Here is a 26,751-nt window from a genome sequence, read left to right on the forward strand (position 1 = left end):
ACTTCTTGTGCAACAATGTCCCTTTCACTAACTTCTTAGGTGCTTGAATTATCTATGTTGATGGGTACTATTTTATTTCCATCCCTCTCCTATATACACAAAGTACTTTGACACACTAAACAACATGCTGCATCGAAAACTTCATTATCTCCTAGTGGTTTCACTACACATGAAGCACTAACTGGTAAGTATGTCTCCATATGAGCCACTGTAACTTTCCAGTGCCACTAGACACACAATCATGCTAACTAGGACTTCGTGTCATTGTTCGCTATTCAACTAAACTGCCCTGTACAACAGATGGTCATTGTGAAAAATCAACATTGACATCAGTCTCCCTCGGCCATAACGTGTTCCCATTAAGTTCTATTATGCATTGTTGAGGGTCAATTATGGCATGTTGATGCAAAATGTCTAGCTTCAGATCATTAAGTATCCCTTGATTTCATTAGACACCACTTCCACACAATGTTTAAATTAGGCTGTCACCCAATTAAAAATTCACCACTACTGAACTTAATGGTTGTATATCACTGTCCCCTATTGCAAACTACTTGTAATGTAATGAGTTGCAATGCCTCCTGCCCACTAACTCTCCTGAGGCCACTAACACATGGAACCCTATGTAAAACAAAATATTATATTCTCCTCAATTCAATTTTACTGGGAACTCTTGTTGGTGGTTGTGGTTCGTTATTACGTTTACTAGGTCCTTTTCTCTCTCCTCATCCATGACTCATATTCCCAGATACATATCACCCCTACTGCTACCTCCACTGCTTCAATTGTAGTCTATACTATTCACATTATTCTTGCATGACTTATAGTGTTACCCCTGCATATTCAATCACAATAAAAATACTTTACATTATAAGCAAAAACAGAAACGTTTGACCCATCACCCCCTAGATATATCAATGTTTATGTGCTCCAATGCTTGTCTCCCTGTAGCACAAAGATCTTTAGGTGCCCCAGTGTGCACCCTTCTCAACATTTCTGGTGCCAAATGCCTCAAAAATGCATCTAATGCTTCCTGCTTGGCTTCTTGCAAAATCACTTTATTCAACTCTTTCTTCTATGATAATTCATGTGTATGTAAAATCAATTTGTTAATTCTGTCTGTGAAATCCTCAGTCTTATAATTACACCTCCTAGACACCACACCCAACTGTGCACAAAAAAATCTGTGCCTATTTTGTTTCCTGTACCTTTGCTCCGGCATTGTTTAAGCTCCTTGAATAAATTTTCCTGACATAATGCTTCTGTACAACACATAAATGATATTGCTTCACCCACCAAACATAAAATAGCAATCTGCAATAATTGACTATCTGATGAACCCCCTATGTCAGCTGATGACCTGAGAACTTCTAAGAATCCTAAGACATCCTCAGACACTCAACCAGTAAAGCAAGAAACCAGGTTTACAATAGCTGGAGCCATTCCTAAACTTTGTAATTTTTTACCTTCCTCTGGCGAACTGTTACATAAAGTTACCTCATACACCCTCAACTGAGCCACCTGATTTACTAAAAATTCTGTAGCTTGTTCACCGGTGATACTCTGTGTATTCAATTTTTCCTTTGCCTCCTCAGTATTCATTTTACAATAATAATTATCACAATGTGAAAAATAAACATTCAACACTAACACACTAGAATTCACCTGCTTCATTTATCTACAATTATGAGCCACCTGGACACTCTGCACTGTTTGGCTGTGTGTCCCAAATGATTACAAGTGAAACAAATTACCACCACTGACTGATATGGGAAATGGGGCAGATAACCAAGAAAAGTGCATTATGTACGAAGACCAGGCACTAGCTATACATCCCTCAGATTCCATTCAAATTGAAATAAACCTGCTAGTTCCTCTGGTTTTACAAAAGTAACTTCTGCATAAACATAACACTTATACTACAACCCCATTACTATCACCACATGAAAAAATATGTCCCACTCACCTCAAATTCTGGTGCTGCATGCTGTGGCTTGGATGACGGACTATGGGGGTGACATATCCTTCTCTGTAGACTTCAGTGACATCAGCATCACTGACATGACCCTGGTTAGCAGTTAGAGTAGTAACACTGTTGACAACAAACAACATCTTAATTAGCTTCCGCAGATATTGCTTAATGTTTCAGTGAGCTGCTGCACTGCTTCTCTTGGTGATTATGGTGGCCTCTCTGGGTGGCCTACTCTGGTCCATGTGCATCCACTGCTCTGCTCAGGACTTGGCCCACTGCTCCTGGGCAGGCATCAGATGGCAGCTGTCACTGTGGCACTTTATTATTTTATTTACACTGAGTCCTCCTCGGATCTCACTGCTCGCAAAAGCAAGTGATGTGGGCAGGGTGGTAGCTCTCGGGTGCTAAGTCCCACCAGGAACTTACTGCTGAAGACAGTGGGGGCAGCCTGGGCTCCAACCCACGGTTGGTGCTGATGATGCTGTGTTGTCTCAGAGCTAGGTGTGGCCCTGGCATTGTGGTAGTGCTGCAGAACTCGGCAGCAATACGGAGAAGATGGCTGGATAATGAGTCAATGACAAATCTCCCTTGTCTTAAAATACAACACTATTCATACCTTTCTGTGGCACAAATGTTTCTCTTAACCTTTAGGCTAGTCATGTCATTCATAACAGAGATCATCCCTGGTGTAGCGATTCACCTCGATTGTTGCTGCAACTATTGCTGTAATATCCTGTGGTTTGTTGTGAGTGGCTCCACTTACTATGCATCTCATTTACCTGTCTGTTTATCCTATTCAGTTACCTGTCTTTTTATAGTCCTATGTGTCACGACATGGACAGTTCCCAACCTATGGCAACTAATGTAATCCTTCTTGTGGCTAACGTACTGATTCAGCTAAAACTTAAACCATGGCATTACAGAAAATTTTAGCTGCATCAGGAGGTGAGTCTGGTGTTCAACAGAATGTGCTAATTGCAGTTTTATGCACACTCGTTATACTGAGTCTTGCCCAAAAAATCCATTTTACGGTTTCAATATCTATTTCAATAGACTTACATTTCATGTGTACTGCAACAAATATACCACCTCCATTTCCCATTAGCCTGTCTCTTAAATTTTCCCAAAAAATATCACTGCTATCAAATTAAAGTTTTAACCAGTTTTCTCAATCTAGTATTATTACCACTTTTCAGCAGGGGTATGAAACTCTGGAATTTTATTGTAAATGATAGTAGAATGTGAACACCTGACCTTTTCCAAGATGCTTGTTCCAAGTCAACATGCCATAACAACTAGCAAATTATGGAAATTGCTTATGTTAGTGAATTTTCAGCCTATATCTTGAAAATAATGATTTCCCATTTGTCTCTGACCTGCTTCTATACTTTTGTCATTGTGTAATGTGCACACAGTGCCACTAGATGGCATTCAGTACCATACTGAGCAGCTCTCATAATTCTTTGGATTAGCAGTTTGTCTACAAGGTTTTCCTACCATATTAGCAAATGATTGTAACATTCTTTTACAAGCCAGGGTAGTCAAAAAAGTTACTATTATTTAGTGACTTTTTGTGACTTCTTTCTGTACTCCATGTTAAATGAGCTGCCATAACTGTTAAACACTTACCTTAATTGCTTCCTATGTTCATGCAAATTCCTTGAAAATATAATTACATCTCTGAGATACACCAGATAGTCAAATGGTTTTCATCCTTTCAGTACCCCATCCAATAACCATTGGAATGTTTCTGGCACACTTTTCAACCAAAAGGCATCCTTCTACATTGGTAGCATCCCCTTGGTGCAGAAAATCCAGTATTTGGTCTATCCTCTGTATCAACTTCTACTTGGTGGTACCCACTTTGCAAATCCATCGTAGAGAAGTACTGGCATTGTCCAAAATTATCTATTGTTTCTGTGATATTCAAAATCATGTAACCATTTGTTATGGTTTTGTTATTTACATGTCGATAATTGCAATACAACCAATACTTCTACCTTGGGTACAGTTACAATTCTCCCACAACCTCCCTCCCCCCTCCTAGAGGCTGCCACTTTCCTCTATTATCCTATCACACAAATTTTGATTTATAAATTCCTCCAAGACTTGTTGCAATGATCAAGGTATTCTGTAAGATCTCCAATATACTGATGCTTCATTCGCTGTCAAAATTCTGTGCTGAGTTATTGGAGTCGCAGGAAACAAACTTGTAGAAAAAACCGATCTCAGAATTCCCATAATAACACCTGCATTTGTGCTCTCTCTGTTCATTTTAAATACTTCAACATTGCATGAAATGCAGTCAAGTCAGCATCCTGCACCCTCTTATGGCTCACACTTCATGTGCAGCAATCTTCTTCATCCAGAATTTCTAAGATGGCCAACAATGTTCCTTTCACTAACTTGTTAGGTGCTAGAATTATCTGTGTTGATGGGTGCTATGTTACTTCAATCCCTCACTTATAAGTGTACAATACTTTGACTTATTAGCTCCTTTTAGTTCCACTGTACATAAAACATTAACTGGTAAGTTTGCTTCCATATGAGCCATTGCAACTTTCCTGTGCCACTATACACACAGTCTTGCTAAGACTTAATGTCATTCTTTGCAGTTCAACTAAACTGCCCTGTACAATAGATGGTCTTCATGACAAATCAACATTGACAACAGTCTCCCTCAGCTGTAATGTTTTCCCATTGAGTTCTGATATGCATTGTTAAGAGTTAATTATGGCATGTTGTTGCAGATCATGATGTAGCCCTTGCTTTCATGAAACACCACTCCTACACTCTGTTTAAATTTGGCTGTCCCTCAATTAAAAATTCACTATCACTGAGCCTGATGGTAGTATATCACTATCCCCTATTTCAAGCAACTTGTAATATAACGGGTTGCAATGCCTCCTTCCCATTAACTCTCTTGTCACCACTGACACATGGAATCCTGTGTGCAACAAAATCTTATATTATTCTCAATTTTATGGGGAACTCTTGGCAGTGGCTGGGGTTCCCTCTTAAGTTTAACGGGTCCTTTCCTCCCTCCTCATCCATGACTCATATCACCCCTGCTATACCTCCACTGTAGTCCATATTATTCACCTTATTCCTCCAGGGCACAAAATATTGCCTCTACACATACCACGTACAAATGCAATTAAAATACTTTGCATTAGAAGCAAATACATCCCACTGACCCCTTATCCCCTACATATGTCAATGTGTTCGTACTCCAATGCTAGTCTCCCTGCAGCTTCAAGATTTTTAGGTGCCTCGAGCACACCCTCCTCAATATTTCCAGTGCCAATGCTTGCTGCTTGGCTTCTTGCAAAATCACTTTATTCACCTCTTTGTTCTGCAATAATTCATGTGTATATACAATCAACTTGTGAATTCTATCTGTGAAATCCTCAATCTTTTCATTACACCTCCTAGTCACCACACCTAACTGTTCACAAGAAAATCTGTGCACTATTATGTTTCCTGTACCTTGTTTTTTTATTTTTTTTAGTTATGTCATGTTCCATAGATCATTTTCCCAATAATTTTATTGATATGATGTGGAACAATATATATATACAATATATATATACACACACATAAATAGTGCTAATATTAATATTAGTGAACTTTTTAGTTCTACAAATGCAACTACATTTAGAACTTTTTTTGTCCAGTTTTGAAACATAAACTCATCCATGGAATAGAAGGAGTTGCCCATAAGGAATGATTTTGAGCTAGATTTAAAACTTGATCTGCTACCTGCCAGACACTTTATGTTGTTGGGCAAATGATCAAAGATTTTTGTTTCTGGATAATATACCCCTTTTTGAGCAAATGGCAGCTTCAATAATGGATAGGAAAGGTCATTTTCACTCCGGTCATTGTTTAAGCTCCTTGAACATACTCGCCTGAAACAATGCTTTTGAACAACACACAAATGATTTTGGTTCACCCACAAAACATAACCTAGCAAGCTGCAATAATTGACTATCTAACAAACCCCCTATGTCAGCTGATGACCTGAGAGCATCTAAGAATGCTAAGACATCCTTAGACACTCTACCAGAAAAGCAAGGAACCAGGTTCACAAAATCTGGAGCCACTCCTAAACTTTGTCATGTTTTACCTATCTCTGGCAAACTGTTACATGAAGTTACCTCATCCTCCCTAAAATGAGCCATGTGATGTACTAACAATTCTGTAGATCGATCACTGGTGATACGTTATGTCTTGACTCTTCACTATTCATTTTACAATAATAATTATCACAACATGAAAAATAAAAATTCAGTAGTACCACTACTAGAACTCACCTATTTCCTTTGCTTGCAATCATGAGCCACCTGGACACTTAACACTACCTGGCTGTGTGTCCCAAATGATTACAAGTGAAACAAATTACCACCACTGATATGGTAAACTGGGCAGAATGCCCAAGGAAACTGCATGATGTACAAAGACCAGGCACTAGCTATACATCCCTCACATCCCATTAAAATTGAGATAAACCTGCTAGTTCCTCTGATTTTACAAAAATAACTTCTGCATAATCAGAACCCCTATACGTCAACTTCATTACTGTTGCCACATGAAAAAATAAGTCTGACTCACCCCAAATGCTGGTACGGCATGCTGTGGCTTGGATGTCGAACTATAGGGGTGACATATCCTCTGCTGTAGGCTTCAGTGACATCAGTGTTGCTGACACGACCCTGATAAGTGGCCCGAGTTGTAGCACTGTTGACAACAAATAACATCTTAATTAGCTTCGGCAGATATTGCTTCTCTTGGTGATGACAGTGGCCTCTCTGTGAGGCCCACTCTGGTCCATGCATGTCCACCATGGGGCACATGGAGACTGCACTGCTTGGGATTTGACCCACTGCTCCTGGGCAGGCGTAAGATGGCAGCTGTCACTGTGGCACTTTATTATTTTATTTTTATTTACACTGAGTCCTCCTCGGATCTCACTGCTGGGAAAAGCAAGTGATGTGGGCAGGGTGGTAGCTCTCGGGTGCGAAGTCCCACTAGGAACTTACTGCTGAATGTGGTGGGGGCAGCCTGGGCTCCAACCCACAGCAGGTGCCAATGATGCTGTGTTGTCCCAGGGCTAGGAGTGGCCCTGGCATCATGGTAGTGTTGCAGAACTCAGCAATGATACAAAGAAGATGACCTTATGATGAGGCAATGACAAATCTCCCTTTCCTCAGAATACAGTACTATTCATACCACTCTGTAGCATATTTCTTTCTCTAGAACTCATGGCTAGCCATCTTGTATATAATAGAGACCAGCCCTGGTGTAATGAATTGTCTTTGTCACTGCAGTGGCTATTGCTGGGCTATACTGTTTTCTGATGTTAGTGGCTGCCTTTGCTACACATCTCACTTATCTCTCTGTTTATGCTGTCTTACATCTCATCACATGGATGGCTTCCAGCCTGTGACTGCTAATGAAATCCTTCTAGTGGGTAATGTACTGATTCATATTGCTTTTCAGATAAAACTTACACCATGGCATTACGAAAGTTTTCTGTTGCATCAGGTGTCGAGTCTGGTGTTTGACAGAGGGAGCTAACTCTCTCCTTACACTGAGTCTTGCTCAAAAAATACCTTTTGCAGTTTCAGTACCTACTTCAGTGGATTTGCACTTCTTGTGTATTGTAACAAATACACCACCTCTATTTCCCATTAACCTAGCCTTTGAATATACGCTTAAATTTTCCCTAAAAACGTCACTGCTATAAAATTAAAGTTTTTATCGAATTTCTTGCTCTAGTATTATGTATGCATCACTGCTTTTCAGCAATGGTCTAAAGGTCTGGCATTTTATTGTGAATGGTAGTAGAAAGTGAACACGTGACCATTTCCAAGATGCTTGTACCTATGCATCAGGCCATAACAATCTGCATTTCGTAAAACTGCTTATGTTAGCTATTTTACCCATTTGCACCTGTATCATGAATATAATGATTTTCCATTTGTATTTGACCTGATTATATGTTTGGGGAGTCATCATAATGCTTTGGATCAGCAATGTGTCTATAAGGTATTCCTACCACATCAGTATAAGATTATAATATTCTGCTACAAGGCAGCATTGTCAAGAAAATTACTATTTTTTAGTGACATGGTGAATTGTGCATGGTGGATTACCACACTGAGCATGAAAAGCTTATTGTAAATTAATTTTAATAACAGACAGAAGCACAGTGTCAAATATGCTGTCTATAACAGTACAGCACTTTCTCAGATGACTCATCCAGTACTACCTCCAGTGTATGAGGGCTGTTCAATAAAGAATGATCATAATTTTTTTGACATCTTACCTTTACTCATCCTCATAATTCTGATAGTCCTTCTCAAAGTAGTCTCCCACAAATGTAATGCACTTGTCTCAGCATTTCTACCAGTCTTCAAATACATGCTGAAAACCATTTTTTGAGAGGTCCTTCAAAATCACCTCCATGGTCTTCACCACTGCTTCAGATGATTGATAATGCCTCACACAAAGGTGTTCCTTCATGTTAATGAATAGAAAAAAGTCACATAGCGCCAAATCCAGACTATAGGGAGGGTGAGGGATGCACTTCACGTTGATTTTTGTGAGACATTCAACAACAACATTGGCAATATGAGGCCACGCATTATAATCCCTGTAGTATTCTCCAGTAACTGATGTGAGTGCAGGCACAACATGCTGATAAACCATTCCATTAATATCAAAGAATGAGATGACCATAACTTCCCAGTGGAAGCAACCACTCTTGCTTTTTTGGTGGTTGATGATGAAGGAGATTTCCACACTTCCTCTAACATCAACATGCAGACCAGCATGCGAATGTCCTTTTGTTGGGGACTCAACAGTCTTGGAACCCATCGTGTACAAAAATGTATCATGTGCAATTTTTCTGTCAGCAGCATGTGGGTGGCACCCAGTGAAATGTTCAGTATTTCAGAAAGTGACCTTAAGGTAATTTGTTGATCCTCTCTCACAATGACAGCAGCAGTGTTGATGTTTCTTCCATAAGAGCAGTAACTACAGCACTGGGTCAACTTTCCACATGCCATACTTACCATGGACGACAGACATATGTCTAACAAATGGTACTGACTGACACAAAGTAATTGGAACTCAGAGTTCTTCTGCTGATAGCAAGCCGAGAAGAGTCAACAAAATAAGTACACAGTTCTCTCATGGCACTAACATTGTGCATTCTGTTTAGTTTTCATTGGAGCCACAGAGATTGACACAACACTTTGGTATTAAGCACAGTACCATAAAGTAAATACACGTGAAATCCACCTGATTCACGACACAACTGTGGGATTGGACCAGAGCACCTAACAGATTATACCAGAGCGCCTTACAGAGACTGAAGCAATCTTTGATGAAATTCTTCAGTTGAGATTTATACACCATTCTGACAGTCTGTGGGCATCTCTCCTGCACCTGGTCCATAAGAAAGATGGCTCATGTGCTTCTGCAGTGATGCAATGGATTGAATCCTAGAACTGTTCCACATAGTTATCTCACACCTAATAGCCAAGATTTCACAAGTGTTTTTGGCAGATGCAGATATTTTCACTGTTTTGGATTGCTGAAAGGCTTATAATCAAATTCTGGTAGCACCTAGTCATGTATCAAAGCAAGCAATGAGTACTCCTTTCTGTCTTTTTGAATTCTTCTTCATGCTATTTGGACTACATATCGCTGCTCAAACTTCACAAAGTTTCATTGACAAAGTTGTATGGGTACTGACATTTACTGTAATATATATAGATAATATCCTGGTATCCTTGTCTAGCACTCAGTTACATGACAGGCACATTCGTGAAGAACGACATGGAACATGAGAAGTGTGATCAAAAAGTAAGAGCAACTTTTATTTTTCTTAAAGAATCTTTATTTATTATCAACATCAACTTTGTTCTCTTCATAATAATACCCCTCAGATATAAAGCATATGTGCCACCACTTTATCCAATATTGGAGGCACTTCTGAAAGTCACTTTTTAGGGTGTTCAGCTCTTGCAGCTGATTATGTTTTTATATCATCAATGGTGGCAAAACAGTGTCCATTATAGTTCTCTTCAGCCTCAAAAATAGAAAAGTGTTGCAATGGGCCATGGCTGCACAACAGTGTGGCTGAGACAACATAATATTTCTGGTTTTTTTTTCCCAAAAGTCATGAACAAGCATTGAGGTATGAGCAGAAGCATTATCATGATGAAATTTCCACAAATGATTTTGCCACAATTCTGGTCATTTTCTGTAAATTTCTTGACACAAACAATGCATAACTTCCAGCTAGTATTCCATATTGACTGAACAACCATAAGGCAGGAACTCATGATGCACTATCGAGGAAACAGTGAGAATAAACTTCACATATGACTGAACTAGTCAGATACATTTTTTGTTTTGGCTGTTCAGACAGTTTGCTTTGGGAAGACTGGGCACTGGTTTAAACATTATACCCATACACACCGGTTTTGTCATCTGTTATAACCTTGTTTAGAAGTTCTGGATCACTGTCAACTTCATTCAACAAGTCCTGAGTAATGTATATGCAACTTTGTTTTTGGTCAAAATTCAACAATCTCAGAACAAACTTTCCTGCTACAAGTTTCATGCCCAAAGCATCTGAAAAAATTACTTAGCATGAGCCAAAGGATATGCCAACATCATCAGCAACCTCTCTAATGGTGATTTGGTGATTTTCCAGTACCATTCTCTTTATTTCATCCACATTGTTGTCAGACATTGATGTGCTAGGGCATCCAGGGTAGTACTCATCTTTAACATCTTCTTGACCCTCGTTGAAATGTTTATACCACTTGTAAACCCTTGTCTTAGTCATAGCAGATATTCCAAAAGCCCCAGTCAACATTTCAAATGTGGTGCTGCACTTTATTCTATGCTCAAGCACAATGAAATGCTATTTCTTTGGTGCATCTTTTAGAAAGTTTTCAGAACAGCTGAATGTGCAGATGTACACCTGGAAATTGTCTAACAAGATGAAAAATTTTTGAAAATCAGATGTATAAAGCCTGTGAAATTAAAAAAGTCCCATTACTTTTTGATCACACCTCTTATAGCCATGGCATTAAGTCAAACAAAGATAAATGTGTCACAGGCAGGAGTGAAGTAACCTTCCTCACCCATAAGGTCTCAGCCCATGGTATCTACCTGCTATATGAGAAGTTAGCTGTTTTACATGACCTTCCAAAGCCAAAAGATTACAAATAATGGACACATTTTCTGGGCATGTTGAATTTTTATTGTCATAACCTTCTGGCAACAGCTTCCATTCAAGCACCGGCAACACATCCACTTTTGAATCACAACAACAAGGGCAAACAAATCCTCAAGTGCACTCCAGAAATTGAGAAGGCTTTCTGTTATCTACAGGTGAGCCTCACAGAAGCAGTGCTGCTCACACACCGTGTACCACATAAATATTGGTCATCATGCCAGTGATAGTGCAATTGGTGTCACTCTACAGGAAAAAGACAACAATCATTGACAGCTATTTAAGTTTTCTTTTTCAAAAAAATTATGGCTGTGGCAAAGGAAATGGAATGCTTATGACAGAGAGCTGCTTGCACTATATGAGGAAGTGAGGCACTTTCAGCCTCAAATCATCCTCATCAATGATGATCTGTACAGACCACAAGCCAGCTGTGTCAGTCTTTCATGAGTGTTCCCCTTGACAGCCAGGCGCATTGAATTTATTAATCAGTTTACCATGGACATGTGTCACATTAAAGATGCAGGGCCGGCCACTGTGGTCGAGTGGTTCTAGGCTCTTCAGTCTGGAACCACGCCGCTGCTACGGTCACAGGTTCAAATCCTGCCTCAGGCATTGGTGTGTGTGATCTCCTTAGATTAGTTAGGTTTAAGTAGTTCTAAGTCTAGGTGACTGATGACCTCAGTTTCATAGTGCTTAGAGCCATCTGAACAATTTTGAAAGATGCAGAAAACATAATAACTGACTACTTTTCTCCCATTTGCAGTTAATGTTTAGAACTACAATGATGTCATTTGGTCCAAGTGTCAGATCAACAACTGCAACTTTTACTAAACCTTCTACAGTCCTTACAAAGGACTGAGATTGAGCAAGTCTTGGTGCCAGGTGGACATTCTAAAATATGGTGTTATTTCTCACAATGGAATCTAAAGGCATACATGAAAAGTGGCATTCAACAGTGTCACCAACCTGATACAACCAGGAACAGATGCCACAACTAAATTATTGACCAACCATTTTGTGTGGCAGTCAAAAAAACAATAAATAAATAAATAAATAAATAAAAAATAATAAAAAATTGCTCAGTCATGGGCTTGTATGCTTCTTCTGTACCTGCGATTCAAGATGGGCTGACAGATTCATGCAGGTATCAGGTATCAGGTCTTTCTTTGTGTCTCCAAGAAGGTTTGGTCACATGAAAATTGACACTTTGGGCCCTCTGCTGTCTCCAGAAGGTTACAAGTATCTTTTTACAGTAGCTGGCAAAAGCACAAGATGGGCAGAATATATACTAGCTATAGACATATCTGCCAAGACGATTGCAATTCAATGAATTGTGTAAAATGTACAGTTTACAATGCCACCACATTACAAGTCCTGCTGACCTCGGAATAGTTGAACTGTGGCACTGAACTTTAAAGACAGCAGCACTTTCTCTGTTCCTATTAGGAGCTTATAAATCTCATATTGCTCCATTGCTGGCTGAAATGGTTTATGAGAAGCCACTCTGGATTCTGGCTGACTATGCCACACCTATACCATTGCCAGACCACACAGGACTACCACTACTTGTACAGCAACTTTGGGAACATGTCACAAAGATCCAATGGCCTCCTACTTTGTCATGGTGAACATCTGACTTCCATACACAAAGCATTAGTGGACTGCTCCCATGTTATGATATACACTGATGCTATGCAACACCCTGACAAACACAGCTATGCAACACCCTGACACACCCATGCAGATCTCAACAACTGGGTCAATGCAGAGCTGCTAACCGTCAGCCACACTTTTGTCCACATCTACGACCAGACCAGTGCCGCAACCAACAGTCTGCACAAGAGCTGGTGACAATATAGGTTCAAGTACTACTATACCCTGGGTGTTCCACACGTTATGAGGGAAAGGGGGGGAGACTATTGGGAGTAAAAGATCAAGTTTGATAGACATTCCCTACAAGTGTCAATTATTCATTGTCTGATTTATTGTTTGCATGTACTGTATGTATATTGCTTTTCATTCCTCAATAAAAGTGATAATCATTACACAAGAAATTAGTGTTGGTATTTATTTGTGCCTAGTAACTTCATCTTCAAGGTTATTAAAAAACAAATATCTTGAAAGAGCTTCTGACTGTCATTCAACAAAACGGTTCATTTCACAAAAATCTTAAAAACAGATAAAGAAAGAAAATGCAATTAATTATCTGCCGATGGTCAAACTTAGTGTCTTTTTCTGTACATTGTGTTATAGCCATGAGCAGCTGGTGAGTGGTGCATGCCAGAGAATGGAGACACAAAGCCGCCAGGCGGGGAAGCCACTGGAGATATCGCTAAACAACTAACAGACAGGACAGACGAACAAGTAAGGGACAACAGACACTACAACTGACCAGAACGCAGCATGAGGCAAGCAAGCAAGAACTGAGGTGATAAACACAGTGAGAGAAGAACAACAATGCAGGAACACTCTAAACAATGACAGTATGTACCTCAAGTCATGGATCCGAATGCAGTACAGTCAAGATGCACACATGAACTATGGCAAGTACCAGACTGCTGGGGTAGTGCCGCGCGGCTGCCTAAATACATGTCTGTGGGAAACATGACTGGCCGTGGACTTCATGTGGTATGGAGAGTGGTGCACTCACACAATGAGGAACATGGCGCAGGCATGCGCCAGAGAACAGAGACCCCTAGTGGGTATACAGGTCCATACCCTCTGGTGCACATTCAACTTCCATGCCTTCCAACACCAGACATTGTTTAAAGGTCTTTTTATTGTAGACTACAAGGCTATTCAGTATGTAACATAGTTTGTTCCACATTCCTGAAGGCTCTCCACCATGATAGGACTTAGAGAACAAGTTGTGTTACTGAATGAAAAAATGTTTGTGGCTGTAGCAAATCCCATTTTATATCGGTATGCCTCTTTAAGAGAAAGTTATTAAAAACTAACAAAAGAACATGCTTCTGGTATTTTTATGGATCTGTCAAAAGCTTTAAACATTATTTTGACCATAACATTATCATTCCTGAATTAGTCAAAAAAGTGCAGAGAGGTACCCAAACCCACAGAAAATGCATTACCTAGAAGACTGGCAGGATACAATAATAACAGTAATAACCCATAATCAGATCAAAGACAGTTGCTTTAGAACAACACAGCTATTGAGTAAATTGTTGATTAAGGGTGGTATGACACAGTGGTCTGTTCTAAGATGTCCACCACTCCTTCTTTCTATTTATGATGTACATTACTACACTGAAGAAAAAATAACTGCTGATAATACCAGAATTTTGTTTATGGCTGGAGATAGCAGCAGCAGCAGCAGTGGACATCAATGTATTTGATTACCAGATAATAATAAAATAATAATTGATAAAGAGTCATGTATGACACAAATTTACAATTTTCCCTGCTTCTGCAACAGAACATTACAACACTGAGTTTTGTCAACAAATTATTGAAGTGACTTACTGAAGCTTAGGCTTTATGAATATATGTACAAAGGAACTTCTTCAGATGTATCTGGAGTGTGAAAGTTCCTGAAACAAAGTTTTCAAAAGCTTTCTATGCTGTATGTGTGTCAAGTATCGGTGCAAGCAAATTGATGCTGATTATAGCATACAATGCAAACTTCAATTTGTAATTGAAGCCTCAATTAATGTGGGGAAGCTCAGCCACTAGGAAAAATCTCTCTAGGATACATAAAAGTCTGTCAGTTCCAATTATAACTTGAAGAAATTATAATCATATAACTTCATGGAATGAAACACAATGAAACAGCATAGCATTTCCATGTGTCAACCTGTTCTGTTTGCAAATGACTGTCTTTTAAAAAACGCTGGGGAATAGTGACAAAATAAACATATTGATTGCTACATCACAAAAAACACCTGTTCAATGTAAATAGCACAATAATTTTGCATCATTAACGAGCTTGCCACACAACAATTAACCTATCTACGCCTACTAATGTGATTGCCACAGGCTGTGTCAAGTGCTGTGCTATAATAACCTGAGCTGATTACCTGCACTGGGACCCTTCCACACAGGATCACTTCCTGCAAGCTGAATTATGTGGGCTGTTCTCCTGTTACTGTGCTCAATATTTTGAACATAGCTTGTGAACTACCAACACTGTACAGTCCATACAACCACTCTCTCCAGTTCAACTGTGCTCTTTGTGTAAGCTATCAGAATTGTAATGTTACTAAACAGCCTCTGGGTAAAAGTAATAAATCTTTAGCAAAAGTTATACAAAGTTGTAAGGAGGCTTCTGTGAAGTACTGCATTAGCAGCCGCAGGCAGGTAGCCACAGTATGGTGACAAGTGGGTCAGAATAACATACAAATAAGGCAACTCAGAAATGAGGATAGCTGTGCTCAGTGGAAAACTGCATCACATGGCATTAATGACTCCAGAGAAAGTTTCTTGTTCTGGGTGATATGGTTAGGTGCTGGGTTTTAGTGAAACAAATGCATGTCAGAGGCATATAAATATGTCTGAATTTTAAGGAAGTGGGCAATTCTTACTGCCAGAGTCTAGCAGTACCACCAAAAGGTCACAGCTACAGTGGACAGTGAGACAACTCGGCATTGCCAGCAGCAGCCATGGGTTTGAAGCTGGATTGCACCGGCCACCATCAGCACTAAGTTCTCCACAGGAGTTGATGCCACAGCACTGCTGACCTGTTGTCCCAGCTTGCTGCTGCTAATGCTGAGTTCTTAGTGGAACTTGGTACCTCATTGCCAACCACCATCCAACTGCTGCCAGATAGCAACAAGTTGAATCCCGTGAACAGCCATTTCCATGCACTGCCATGGTGACACTGGAGAAGTCAAGGGGACCTACTGCCAATATAGCAGGGCACCAGCTCAGCGTCCATGATGGAAGGCGCTGTGCATGCATCAGTGACAGACAGGGACAACAGAGGGAGGCATGTTTCCCTACCTCAGCTGCGATGCATCATGTGTTAGAGATAAAGTCATTCTTTACTGTCAACACTGTTTCCACTGTGCCATCCAGCCCATCAAGATGCTACACGCTGTGGGTCTATTAGCATACATTATCATGAAGTGTGAAGGCTAAGGCTTCCAGGAAATCCCACATCATTAAATGTACTGCATGGCGAAGTATTAGCAGACTGCATGCAGACACAGTGGGATTCTGAATGTGTCTGCACCTAAATTATATATTCACTAAGGAACACAAAAAATACAGAAAGCAAATAAAAAGTCCTATAAAGTCTTCACCCACCATATTAATTATGTTATTCAAGTTTAGACATGTTGTTTATGATAATTTTTTTACTATATTATACTGTGTGAACCCAATAACTGTGGGAAATTAATCAACATTAGCATGTCCTTGCAAAAGTGAAACACTGTATGTTTAGGAACTCTTTGCTTGCACTACTTTACAAAAAAATCATTTATTAATTGTGAACATTAGCCTCAGTATGGTCACCAACTGAGGGAACATGTTTTGATTGAAATAAAACTGAATTTGCATCTGACTGTGGAACTGTTAAAGTCATTGGAGAAAGAAGGGAAAAGGGAGTGGACTGAATTGTGTAATCAAATATACATAACAGGAAAATGGCCAAAGGACTTTACAGGAAGTATCTTAATACCTATAGAAAAAAAAGGAGAGCAAACAGTGTGAGGAACATAGAACAGTGAGCCTGATGTCGCATGCACCCAAAGTCTTACTGAGGACGCTCAAGAGTAGGCTATATGGAAAGCTGAATTGCATAACAGGAGATGAACAATTTGGTTTCAGGTGGGGAATGGGAACTAGAGATGCCATTCGGCTACTGAGAGTGATAGGGGAAAGGTACATGGAGAAGAAAAGGAAGGCGTATGTTGTGTTCACTGGTCTTGAGAAGGCTTTTGACAGTGTCAGATGGGACAAACTAAGGAAACATGGAGTTGACTGCAGGGGGTCAGAGAGTGGAGTGTATAAGATTTGCAGATGACATGGTTGTGATGGCAGAGAGTGCAACAGAGATGGAACAAATGTTAGATGATTTAAACACAAAATTAGAAGAATATGGAATGAAGATTAACAAGAAGAAAATGAAAAGCATGGTTATTGGAGGAAAGGGGAGAAAATGCCACATGAAAATAGGAAGTTTCATATCAGCACACACTCTGCTGCAGAGTGAAAATCTCATTCTGGAAACATACTCCAGGCTGTGGCTAAGCCATATCTCTGCAATATCCTTTCTTACAGGAGTGCTAGTTCTGCAAGGTTCTCAGGAGAGCTTCTGTAAAGTTTGGAAGGTAGGAGATGAGGTACTGGCAAAAGTAAAGCTGTGAAGACGGGGCGTGAGTCGTGCTTGGGTAGCTTAGTTGATAGAGCACTTGCACGCGAAAGGCAAAGGTCCTGAGTTCAAGTCTCAGTCTGGCACACAGCTTTAATCTGCCAGGAAGTTTCATATCAGTGCACACTCCGCTACAGAGTGAAAATCTCATTCTGGAAACATCCTCCAGGCTGTGGCTAAGCCAAGTCTCCACAATATTCTTTCTTTCAGGAGTGCTAGTTCTGCAGGGTTTGCAGGAGAGCTTCTGTAAAGTATGGAAGGTAGGAGACGAGGTACTGGCAGAAGTAAAGCTGTGAAGGTGGGGCGTGAGTCGTGCTTGGGAAGCTCAATTGGTAGAGCACTTGCCCGCAAAAGGCAAAGGTCCCGAGTTCAAGTCTCGGTCCACCACACAGTTTTAATCTGCCAGGAAGTTTCTTGCTTTGACTGTTCATAGGCTGACATTATTTATTGAATTAGTATAGAGCTCAAAGCAATGGTGCACAACCAAACTCCTGTGCAGATGAGCCATCTAACAGGTCATGCACTCGCCTGCACACAATGTAGCAGTTAGGGCTTGTCTGGAATTGGATTATTATTCTCAATCTATTTCATAATATATTTTGGGACTGGGTGTCCCAGTAACTGTTTAGCCTTTTAAACAGTCAGTGTGGGGGCTCAGTGTTATGTTCAGTGAAACAGCAGCAGTAGTTGCAGTTTAATCATTATTGTTGTGCACAACTGTACTGTGATAGAGGCTACAGTATAGATGGTGCTCCAGTGTGTATGTCACTTTCATATCACTATGTTCTGTGACACAGTTTATGCTTGAAGTTCAAGTCACCGCATGTTTATGAGAGTTTTCAGAACTGCTCTGTTGCGTGTTCATGTTGCCACCAGTCTATGCTGCAGTTGTAGCAGGCCACTATTGACCACAGTGTTGCCTCCCAATGTTGCTGTATCTGTGCTGTGCCATGGCATTCATATACCACATCACTGTCTGAGTGTCAATGTTTCTTTGGTGTGCTGCTGCCTTCATGTTCCATGACCAAGTGATGCTGCAGCACCCCAACTGTCTCCGTGTTGCTGTACGTGCTGTGTTGTATCTGGGCTGCAGGATCCAAAAGTGCCTCTGTCTCACCATAAACAACATGTCCGTAGTGTTTCTGTAGCATCTCCTCACCACAGATGGTGATTCCTGAAGTCATGTTTTGCAGTACTTTGCCCCATAGCTTCAAGCAAGTTATTTAAGATAAGTAACAGCAGCAGGTGAATAGTTCCTATTAGTATTTTTGATAATCACCCATGGTTAATGAAGCAGAAAGGCAGAAAGTAATTGTGAGTCAGAAGTAGGGGCTGGTACAAGTTATAGTAGAATACAAGAAGAAATAGGCTGGGTGCCAGGAAGTCAATTTTCTGCCTTTTTGCAATAAATTTCAGAAGAAATTAGAAAAGATGGATTCCAAGATAGGGAACATAGACTCAGAAATTGAGTGTATAAAACCTGAGATAGTTGGAGAGTTGTACTGCAGAACAGAGACTATGAAATCTGAGCCAATGGAGGATTAGGAATCAAAACTTAATGATAAATTTGAAAATCGAGTGGATACAAAATTTGGGCATGGATTTTGTGCAAGTACGTTTGAAGAATCACAATAAGAGATGGCGTAGCAGAATTTGATGCTGGAGGGTACAAGAAAAGAACTCATTTTAAAAGAGAATTAACAGGGGTAGAGGCAAAGGCTTACTTATAGAAAGAAGATGAGAAGAGTGGAAAAGACTGTGTGACAGAGTAAATATACACCTAGTCATTTAATGGGAAACAGGGGACACAACTTACTGATTTGTTACCTGGATATAGGCATGTGTTTTCAAATAGACCTGGCAAGGTTGTTTACTTTTAGTATTCTTTGAGAGTGACACCACATGAAGTGACAAAGACAAAACCACTTTCTAATGCTGTGGCAGATAAAGAGGCAATAAGAGCCCAAATAAAGAAAATGTTTGACTGGAATGCAATAGAAGTGGGCAGAATACTGTAATCCCATATTAATTGTTAAAATGAAAAACAGATGTGTAAGAACTGTATTAGATGCAAGAAGACTAAATTAAGTAATAGTTAAGGAGAATGATCAGCCTAAAAACATGACCAATCTGCAGCAGAGTTTCAATTATGTAATACTCATGTCTAGTGAAGACTGTACCTTAGGATTTTGACAAATACTATTGGCTAAAAAACTTAGAAAATGTACAGCCTTTTTGTTTGAAGGGAGAACCTACATGTTAATAGTAGTACTATTTGGAATATCAATATGAGAAGCTGTGACTTCTGAAATTTTCCCGGCGTATTTGTTCTTCTAATAATTTCCGGGTATGCAGCCGGATCCCGTCGACATTCTGCCACGATATTTCGGCCCAGAGACGTCCGGCCATCATCAGGTGAGTACACAACTACTGAAGAGCCCAGGTGCAGTCGCGGTATTTATACCGATTCTCGCGCACGTGTTGACATGCGCGGCATAGCCGAGTTGTACGTGCTGCCCTCGGTGGTGAAAGTAAAAGATCATCTAGTCATTGAGTATCGAATGACGCTGTCTATTCCGCTGTGAATGTATAATTTTAATAACAGGATTCCAAGTTTTATCCAGTTGAAAGCCGTTGTCACGATTTATAAGATTATCGGCAAGACGTATTTCCACTGATTCCTTGATTACGGAATCCCAAAATCCGGAAACCGGAGCTAAAATTTTTGTTCCATTGTATTCCATTGAATGTCCCAATGAAATACAGTGCTCTGCTACTGCCGATTTTGACGGTTGCCGCAGACGGGTGTATCTTTCATGTTCTGTACATCGTTCATGGACAGTTCTTGTCGTCTGGCCAATATATGCAGAGCCACATTCACAGGGAATTTTGTAGACGCCTGCTTTCTTCAGTTGTAAATCGTCTTTAACGGATCCAACCAGGGCCCGGTTCTTTGCTGGTGGACGGAAGATAACCTTGATTTTATTCTTCTTCAGTAATCGGCCTATTTTCGACGACACATTCCCGGCGTATGGAAGAAACGCAGTTGATTTAAAGTCGTCATCAGCGTCCTCAGTGCGCTGCTTCTTGTTATGACAGTTGCGCATGGCCTTTCTTATTTGGCGTGAAGTGTAGCCATTCTCTTTAAAAACCTTCTCCAAGTGTTCTAATTCTGCGTGGAGGTTTTCATCGTCCGATATTATATGCGCTCGATGTATTAAGGTACTGAGAACACCGGCTGTTTGTGCTGGGTGGTGGCAGCTTGACGCCTGGAGATACAGATCTGTGTGAGTCGGTTTCCTGTACACAGAACGTCCTAATGACCCATCATTTTTACGGCATACTAGCACGTCTAGAAATGGTAAAGTGCCATCTTTTTCAATCTCCATCGTGAATTTGATGTTCTCATGTAAAGAGTTTAAATGATGAAGGAATTTCTCCAGTTCCTGTCTGCCATGAGGCCATACAACAAAAGTATCATCTACGTACCGCCAGAAGACCGTAGGCTTTAAGACAGCAGACTCAAGTGCTTTCTCCTCAAAGTCCTCCATAAAGAGATTAGCTACCACAGGGGACAAAGGGCTCCCCATGGCGACGCCGTCTGTTTGTTCAAAGAATTCGTCATTGAATAGAAAGTACGTTGAGGAGAGTATATGTTCAAACAAGGCCGTCATTTCTGCACTGAATAAGTTACCAATAAGATGTAACGATTCCATTAAAGGCACTTTGGTAAATAGTGAGACCACATCAAAGCTGACTAATAAATCCGAGCTGTTAAGCTTAACTTCCTTCAAGCGACTGACAAAATCATCGGAATTACGTATATGGTGGCAACACTTACCCACATACGGCTTTAGTAGTGAGGCCAGATATTTTGCTGTAGAATAGGTGGCAGCACCAATATTACTCACTATTAATCGTAGTGGGGCACCATCCTTGTGTATCTTGGGAAGACCGTAGAGTCTTGGTGGTACTGCATTCTGTGGTCTCAATCTCTTGATAATTTGTTCAGGTAGAGAACAGTCGTTCAGAAGGGTAGCAGTTTTCCTTGATATTCGGCTTGTTGGGTCCTTTTCAATTCTGCGGTACGTGGAATCATTTAGCTGACAATATATCTTCTCGTTGTAGGCTTCCCTTGTCAGAAGAACTGTGGCGTTACCCTTGTCCGCAGGCAGTACGACTGTGCTAGTATCTTCTCTGAGGCTGCGGAGAGCAGCTCTTTCAGCTGGCGAGATGTTACTCCGTTGTGGCGCACATTTCAACAATGTTCGGCAAGATTCACGTCGAATTTCGTCTGCATTATCCGCAGGGAGACGTCTAATAGCTTCCTCAATGGAACTGATGAAATCCGTTAAAGGCAGTGAAACAGGAGTAGGGGCGAAGTTTAAACCTTTCGCAAGCACTGACATCGTCGCATCGTCAAACGATTTCTCCGTAAGGTTCACCACGGATCGTCCAGAGATAGCTTCTTGCGGCTTTCGTGTTACGAGTTGGCTAAACTTCGCACTTTGCCTGTTCGTACTGTTCCTGTGAGCCCAGTCTGCCTTGGCCCAAGATACACCGTCAATCCAGTCCCAGCTAAGGGAAGAACATCTTGCTGCAATCTTCAGATGTAAATGGAACAAAAATTTTAGCTCCGGTTTCCGGATTTTGGGATTCCGTAATCAAGGAATCAGTGGAAATACGTCTTGCCGATAATCTTATAAATCGTGACAACGGCTTTCAACTGGATAAAACTTGGAATCCTGTTATTAAAATTATACATTCACAGCGGAATAGACAGCGTCATTCGATACTCAATGACTAGATGATCGTTTACTTTCACCACCGAGGGCAGCACGTACAACTCGGCTATGCCGCGCATGTCAACACGTGCGCGAGAATCGGTATAAATACCGCGACTGCACCTGGGCTCTTCAGTAGTTGTGTACTCACCTGATGATGGCCGGACGTCTCTGGGCCGAAATATCGTGGCAGAATGTCGACGGGATCCGGCTGCATACCCGGAAATTATTAGAATGAGAAGCTGTGTTTGTCAAATATTTAAGTCATGTCCTTGGTAGTGAATTGATGAAGAGGTTGACGGTGTATGTCATGATATCTTCATTACCGGTAGCACATGGGACAAGTATTGTAAGCTGCTAGAAGATGTGTTCAAAGCAATTCATAAAGGGGGTATGACTCTTAAGTTCAGTAAGCATCAATTTTTCCAGGCAGAGTTAACTTTCGTAGGACATCAGCTGAATCCTGAAGGGATTTACCTGAATAAAGAAAAGACCAGAGGCACTGAAGAATGTAAGACACCTAGGAATAGGGAATAATTAGCATGTTTCATTGAACTGTGCTCTGTTTACATAAGATAAATGAATGATTACAGTTTAAATTCAACTCATTTATGTAAATTATTGAAGAAGAATGTGACTTGGAGATGAACAATTGAATGCGATGAGGAATTTGAGGCTACAAAAAATAGCTTTAGTAACAGAAATATACTTTTCTATCCAGATATGACTTTACCGTTTTGCATTGCAACTCATCTGTCAGATTATGGGGTAGGATCAGTTTTATTCCAAGAAAAGATGGTAAATGGGGAGATAGAACACAGAACAACTGTATTTGCAAGAAGAATGCTGACTGAGCATGAGTTAATGAATGGGACCTCTGAGAAAGAATTGTTAGCTGCATTTGCAAGAAGAATGCTGTCTAAGCATGAGTTAATGAATGGGACCTCCGAGAAAGAATTATTAGCAGTAACATTTGGGGCTCAGAAATTTAGAGTATGTTCGGAGGGAAGAAAGGAATTGATATTTACCAATTACAAAGCCTTGAGCTATCTGCAACAATGCAAACTGGTGAATAACAGGCTTATGAGATGGGCCCTGTTCTTCCAACAATTTAATTGTAGTATGAGATTTATTAGAGGTGCAGAGAATAATGTAGCTGGTGCCTGACACAGCTGCCACCAAAGGCGAATAACTATGGAAAGGAAAGGGAAGAGAGAGAGTTTCAAATTCTTTACATGAAGGGAATAGAGGAAGAAAAGTAAATAGAGTCTATATGTAAAGACATGTGGCAGCTGCAGAATGGTGATCAGAGACTGAATTTATTATTGGCTGTAAGGGATTTTAAAAATAAAAAGTCTTATAGAGGAATGTTATTTAGATGAAAATCATAGGAGAGAAGGTGTGGAAGCTGTGCTACCTGGATGATCACTTATAAACATAATTAATTACATTCACCAGTCATGGACATTATAGTGCAGAAAAATGTTTGGAGGTATGCAGGAAAATATTATATTTAACAACTAGTGGAGAAACCTGGTGCTGCCTAGTTATTTAGTTATAGCTGTGCATCCAGGTCTGCACCACACAGTGTCTGGTCTTGTGGTCAATGTTTATTACATCGTATCTCACAACAACAACAGTGATATCATTTCTTAGGTACATTCAGAGGCATATGTGGATACTGTCTGCAAAATTTTGTTGCAGATGGAGTTAGTAACAAAGAGGGAATAAATTTAAACATCATGCATGATGCAGCAGCTTTTCATGCACCTCATTGTTTCTGACATCATATATCCTGAACTGTGTATTGTACAATGATATAAATTTGCACTTACAGTAAGTGGTTACATGAATACAATCTGTAAAATGAGTCATGAATACAGTTGCTAGCAAAGAAGTAATAAGCTATAATGTCATGATTCATGCAGTAATTTTACTACATGAACAACAAAAAAGAAAATTAAGCAATAAATAATTTTCCTTTCATCATTCTGTAGGAGTTGTCAGCGAACAAAACAAAATTGTAAAATTTGAAGTAAAGCTTGTTGCAAGTAGCTAAGTGCTGTCATTCCCTAATACTGCATGAATGAAGTGTGAGAAGCTACTTGTCACAGGCTACACATATTTTTCATTCCCACCACAACCCTTTTGATAGGTATGTGGTTCTTATCCTCACAGCAAATGTCATCTGACAGTAATATAGATGTTTACCGAGTTTGGTTAAAATCACTTCAGAAGGAGATGTGGAACACACACATACACATACACATACATACACACACACACACACACACACACACACACACACACACACACACACACACACACACACACACACCTATGTGTGTGCATGCATGCACTCACACACAAGGAGAGTTGGAAAACAGCTGGCATCATGTGATAAGTGTCACAAGGTAAAATGTAGCATGGTAGCAGTACAAGGAGAAATGCAAAACATATACCAAGCAAATCAGGTGATCTAACAGTGATCAGTCTCTTATGGATCATTACTAGCAGGTCTTGGGGAACTTAAATACATTTTAGTAGCACATCTACCTCTATACACTGCAAACCACCCTGAAGTGAAGGGCAGAGGTTATGTCCCACTGTACCAGTTATTAGGGTTTTTTCCTGTTCCACTCATGTATGGATTGTGCAGAAACTATTCTGATCTTATCTTCATGATCCCTATGTGAACTGTATATAGGGAGTTGTAGTATATGGCTAAAGTAATAATTTAAAGCTGGTTCCTGAAACTTTGTTAACAGACTTTCTTGGCATAGTTTACATCTGTCTTCCAGGGTCTTCCAGTTCATTTCCTTCAGTACCTCTGTGACACTCTCCCATTGATTAAACAAACCTGTGATCATTCATGCTGCCCTTCTCTGTATACATTCAATATCCTCTTTTAGTCCCACCTGGTATGGGACCCGCACACTTGACCAATATTCTAGAACCGGTGACATGAATGATTTGTAAGCAATCTCCTTTATAGACTGATTGCACTCCCCAGTCCATTTCATACCCCTACTACAAGGATACTACATTTTTTGTTTTGTGGAGTGCAAAATTTTACATTTCTGAATATTTAAAGCAAGCTGCTAATCTCTGCATCGTTTTTGAAATGTTATCAAGATCTGGCTGAATATTCATGAAGCTTCTTTCACACAGTACTTCATTAGAGATAAGTGGTGCATCATATCCAAAAAGCATGTTTTTACCATTGTCTGCAAGGTCATTAACACACAACATGAACAACAAGGGTCCCGAGACAAACCTCTGGGGCACAATTCCTTGTAGATCACTTCTACTACCATTCTTGTATATGGATGTGGTCTGTGCCTTTCTCCAAGAACTGGACATGCTTTTTGTTTGAGAGATCTACAATAGATTATAGTTAGAAGGAGGTAACTCAGCCACAAATTCAGTATAGAATCTGATGGGGATTCCATTGGGCCCTACAGCTTCGTTCAGCTTTAACGATTTCAGTTGTTTATCAGTACAACTGACACTAATACTTATTTTATTCATCTTTTCAGTGGTTTGAGGATTAAATTGGGGCAATTCTCCTGGGATTTCCTTTGTAAAGGAACATTTGAAAATGGAGTTAAGCATCTCAGCTTTTGCTTTGCTAACCTCAGTTTCAGTTCGTCTCTCACTTGCTACATACTGGACACGAACTTTGATGTCACTAGCAGCCATTACATATGATCAGAGTTTCTCTGAGTTTCATGAAATATCATCTGACAATATCCTGCTATGGTAGCCATGCATCACACATTGGTACCTTGACAGCCAAACACGTTTAATTCAGCATCTCTCCATGCTTTGTTTCACACCTATTATGCAGTAACCTCTGGAGTTTTGAAGTGGACATCCTCTAAGAGATCAGGTATATTTTTTGCCATTAGATCCAATATGTTTGCATCATGAGTGCAATTCCTAATTATCTGTTCTAGATAGTTTTCAGAGGAGGAATTTAGTAAAGTTTCACAGAATGTTTTATTGTGTCCACCACTAACAAAATTGTCATTTTCAAATTAATTGTTGGATGGTTAAAGTCTCAACTGATGATTACAGTTAACTAAGGTAGTTGATGTTTTCTCAAAATTTGTCAAATTATAGCTTTTGAGAAAGGCCCAGTTAAGAGCATTATTAATAAATGAGACAGAGATTATAACTGAGCAGTTTGTTTTACATATATGGGACCTGTTTATTGAAAGATCAGGGATAAATTATATATGGAAATCAGTGTACCACCCAGCTAACAATCCTGCTGAAGGTACATGTGAGCACTTGGCAAGTTCTGCAGAACATGCTGCAGCAAAAAGCACAGTGCAAGAGAAGGATATGTATCAGCATTTGAGGATTTATTGAATACAGTACAGAGTTGTGCTACAGGTGA

At 40.1% G+C, this 26,751-nt stretch overlaps 1 protein-coding gene across 9 annotated transcripts in view; it reads right to left on the bottom strand.

Annotated features, from left to right (window-relative positions):
* LOC126353879 (cyclic GMP-AMP synthase-like receptor) overlaps nt 1–26,751 on the bottom strand; it is a 324,472-nt gene that overhangs the window by 34,545 nt on the left and 263,176 nt on the right. For 8 of the 9 annotated variants that reach the window (XM_050003074.1, XM_050003077.1, XM_050003079.1 and 5 more), the window contains 2 exons: nt 6,587–6,712; nt 1,967–2,092 (listed from right to left, as the gene is read on the bottom strand). In XM_050003074.1, the coding sequence (XP_049859031.1) occupies nt 1,967–2,092; nt 6,587–6,712 (252 nt within the window). The remainder of the gene's footprint in view (nt 1–1,966; nt 2,093–6,586; nt 6,713–26,751) is intronic. The other variant, XM_050003078.1, reaches the window with a different exon arrangement.

Source organism: Schistocerca gregaria, chromosome 3, assembly GCF_023897955.1.
Source record: "Schistocerca gregaria isolate iqSchGreg1 chromosome 3, iqSchGreg1.2, whole genome shotgun sequence".
NCBI lineage: Eukaryota > Metazoa > Arthropoda > Insecta > Orthoptera > Acrididae > Schistocerca > Schistocerca gregaria.